We start from the raw sequence: 2651 nt of genomic DNA, 5'->3' as shown, positions 1-2651 counted from the left end.
TCCGCTTGTGGGCGCGAGAGCGCGGCTTCGAGCTTCCGGCGCAGTCCGAGGGCGAGGGCTGCGCCGTGCGGTGGCTTTGCTTGACGGCGTTGCTTCGCGAGTCCAACCCCCGGCGAGGGCGGCGGGAGGCAGTCGGCACAGCCTCTTCATTGACGGCGAGGGGCGGCTCTCGTCGTGCGGCACAGCAGCGCTGGTCCACGACCCATCGCCACTCGGCCACGGCGAGGGCGTGACGCGGCTCAACACACCGACCCGCATCCCGTCAACGCTGGGTGATGAGGGCGCCGTGAGCGTGTCGGCTGGAGCTGGCCACAACCTTGCCATCACCGCCGACGGCGCTGTGGAGCTGGGGCTTTGGAGGCCAGTTGGGCCACGGCAATCGGCAGGCCCAGTGGCAGCCGACGAAGGTCGAAGGCTTGGCTGGCCGGCGTGTCGTCGGTGTCTCGGCTGGAGTGTTTGCCACAGTCTAGCCCTCACCGCCGACGGAGCTGTCTTTGCCTGGGGCCATGGAGGCGATGGCCGGGGGGGCCACGGCGACGAGCAGAACCAGCTGCTGCCCAAGAAGGTCGAGGCCTTCGCGGGGCGGCGCGTCGTCGCTGTGTCCGCTGGAGCGCACGACAGCTTCGCCATCACCGCCGACGGCGCTGTCTGGAGCTGGGGCTCTGGAGCCTTTGGCAAGTTGGGCCACGGCGACGAGCAGGAGCAGCTGCTGCCGCAGAAGGTCGAGGCCTTGGCTGGCCATCACGCCACGGCGATGAGCAGGACCAGTTGTTGCCCAAGAAGGTCGAGGCCTTTGCTGTCCAGCGCGTCGTCGCTGTGTCGGCTGGAGCGTACCACAGCCTCGCCTTCACCGCCGATGGCGCCGTCTTTACTTGGGGCGAGGGCGGACGCGGCTGCCTTGGCCACGGAGTAGACCTGTCTAACCAGCTATTGCCCAAGAAGGTCGAGGCGTGGGAGCCTCCAGGGGCGGCGCAGTAAACCAGGTTTACTGTATTCGGGGCCGCGCGCGCTGACGCTCTCTCGTCTCTGTGCACCGCTGCACCGTGTGTGGACGACTGCGGACTCTGTGGTCCGTGTGTGGCAAGCGTGCCCCCCCCCCCCCGGGCCGCCCGCCCGCGCGCGTGCCGTGTCGGCAGCTCTCACGACTGCAGGTTGCAGGTGCAACAACCAGCATCGCTCGGTCCGCGACTCGGTGCACCGCGGTGCAGGCGGGTCCTGCAGCATCGTGCAGGTCCAGGTGGCGCCTCTCCTGCGGAGCGGGTCGTCCGGGGCTCGTCCGGGGGCTTGCCGTCATGTGTCAAAAATATAACGACACGGAGCGCTGCCTGAAAATGACACTCTCGCAACACCACTGACCGCCGGTGACCGCGCACAGGCGCACTGCGGTGCGCGCGTCTCTACCGTCTCTGCGAGATGCTCGACATCCCTCGCCTCCGTCCACGGTCTACTCTCCCCCCCCCCCCCCCCCGAGGTCTCGCAAGCCCCTCTCTGCTGGCCCGGACACCCATGGCATTACATCGCGTCCCCACACTGGTCGTGGTGTCTGCTCGGGAGCGGTAGTCTCATGCACACCCTCGCCACCCGCCCTCAATAGCGCGAAAGCGACGAGTTCGTCACTCGCGCCATGCCGTCGCCTCAACTCCCACGTTCGAACTCGCAGCGGCTTGCTGCGCGCGGGTGCGGGAGGGCTCACTCCTTCTTCTTGATGCCGGGCAGCGACTCGAGGTACTCGACAAAGTCGGAGTACTTTCCGATTTGCTGCGCCTTGTCGGTCCCCTTGTACTCGTTGCCAAAGTGGTCGAGCCCGTCCTGCGCGATCGGGGGGGGAGGAGGAGGTGCGGGGAGGAAGTGGAGGTGCGCGGGAGGGGGGGGGGGGGGTATGGGCATACCCGGGGGGGGGGGGGGAGGCCTGGGTGGCTCCTGCAACCGCTTCAGCTGCAGCTTTGGGGTCTCCAGGGGGGTGTTGCGCGCACGGTCGATTTTTTTTTTCCCGGAGCCGGGGGGGACAAGAAACTCGGCGATCGGCTTGTGCGCCCCCACCCCCCCCCAAGGCAGCGGGGTCATTTTGAAGTTTTCCCCCCCCTGGGAAGGGAAAAAGGGGGGAGGGGGGTCAAAAGGGGGGGGGGGGGGGGGCCAGGGCCCCCGGGCAATGTCTTTCCCCCGGAGAAAAAAGGGGGGGGGGGGTGGTTTCCCGGCAACCACATCCGGGGAGGGGGGGGGGAAGTTTTTTTTTTTTTTTTTGGGGGGGGGAATCCCCTGGATTAAGTTTGGGCCCCGGGCGAAAAAAACCTTTAAGGGGGGAGTTTTTGGGAAGCCGGGCCCGTTCATTAACGGGAGGATTAAGGGGGGGTCGCCCTAATTTTTGGGGGGGTTGAAATCGGGGCCGGGGCCCAATAAAGCCTTTTGGGGGGGGGGCGGGGGCGGGGAAGCGGTGGGGGCCGAAGCCGGGGGGTGGCCGCCGAAGGCTTTAACCCGGGGGGGGGGCGGGAAGGGCTCCCCTTGGGGCAAGGTGGAAAGTTTTCCCGGGGGGGCTTATTTTTCGGGGGGTCCCCCAAGCAAATGAATAAGGGGGTTTTCGGGGGGCCGGCGGGGGGGGTCCGAAAGAACCCCAACCCCGCATTTAAGGGGCGGGAAAAGGCCAAAAGCAAGCC

At 67.1% G+C, this 2651-nt stretch overlaps 2 protein-coding genes across 2 annotated transcripts in view; both read right to left on the bottom strand.

Moving 5' to 3' along the window:
- Window positions 1-493: 493 nt before the first annotated feature.
- Window positions 494-1312, bottom strand: EMIHUDRAFT_441124 (hypothetical protein). The gene has a single exon (XM_005787210.1). The coding sequence runs from the start codon at window positions 1292-1294 to the stop codon at window positions 986-988; it is 309 nt and encodes a 102-aa protein (XP_005787267.1). The 5' UTR covers window positions 1295-1312; the 3' UTR covers window positions 494-985.
- Window positions 1295-2651, bottom strand: part of EMIHUDRAFT_441122 (hypothetical protein) — a 1753-nt gene continuing 396 nt past the window's right edge. The window contains exons 3-5 of the mRNA XM_005787209.1: window positions 2015-2082; window positions 1890-1920; window positions 1295-1809 (exon numbers count right to left, since the gene is read on the bottom strand). Coding sequence (XP_005787266.1) covers window positions 1690-1809; window positions 1890-1920; window positions 2015-2082 — 219 coding nt within the window. The 3' untranslated portion in view covers window positions 1295-1689. The remainder of the gene's footprint in view (window positions 1810-1889; window positions 1921-2014; window positions 2083-2651) is intronic.

Source organism: Emiliania huxleyi (genome assembly GCF_000372725.1).
Source record: "Emiliania huxleyi CCMP1516 chromosome Unknown EMIHUscaffold_144, whole genome shotgun sequence".
NCBI classification, from domain to species: Eukaryota; Haptophyta; order Isochrysidales; family Noelaerhabdaceae; genus Emiliania; species Emiliania huxleyi.
Note: the sequence above shows the minus strand (reverse complement) of the source record. Positions and strands in the feature narration are given on the sequence as shown.

Coding starts and splice junctions, on each gene's coding strand:
- EMIHUDRAFT_441124 (XM_005787210.1), bottom strand. CDS start 1,294: ATGACGGCAAGCCCCCGGACGAGCCCCGGACGACCCGCTCCGCAGGAG.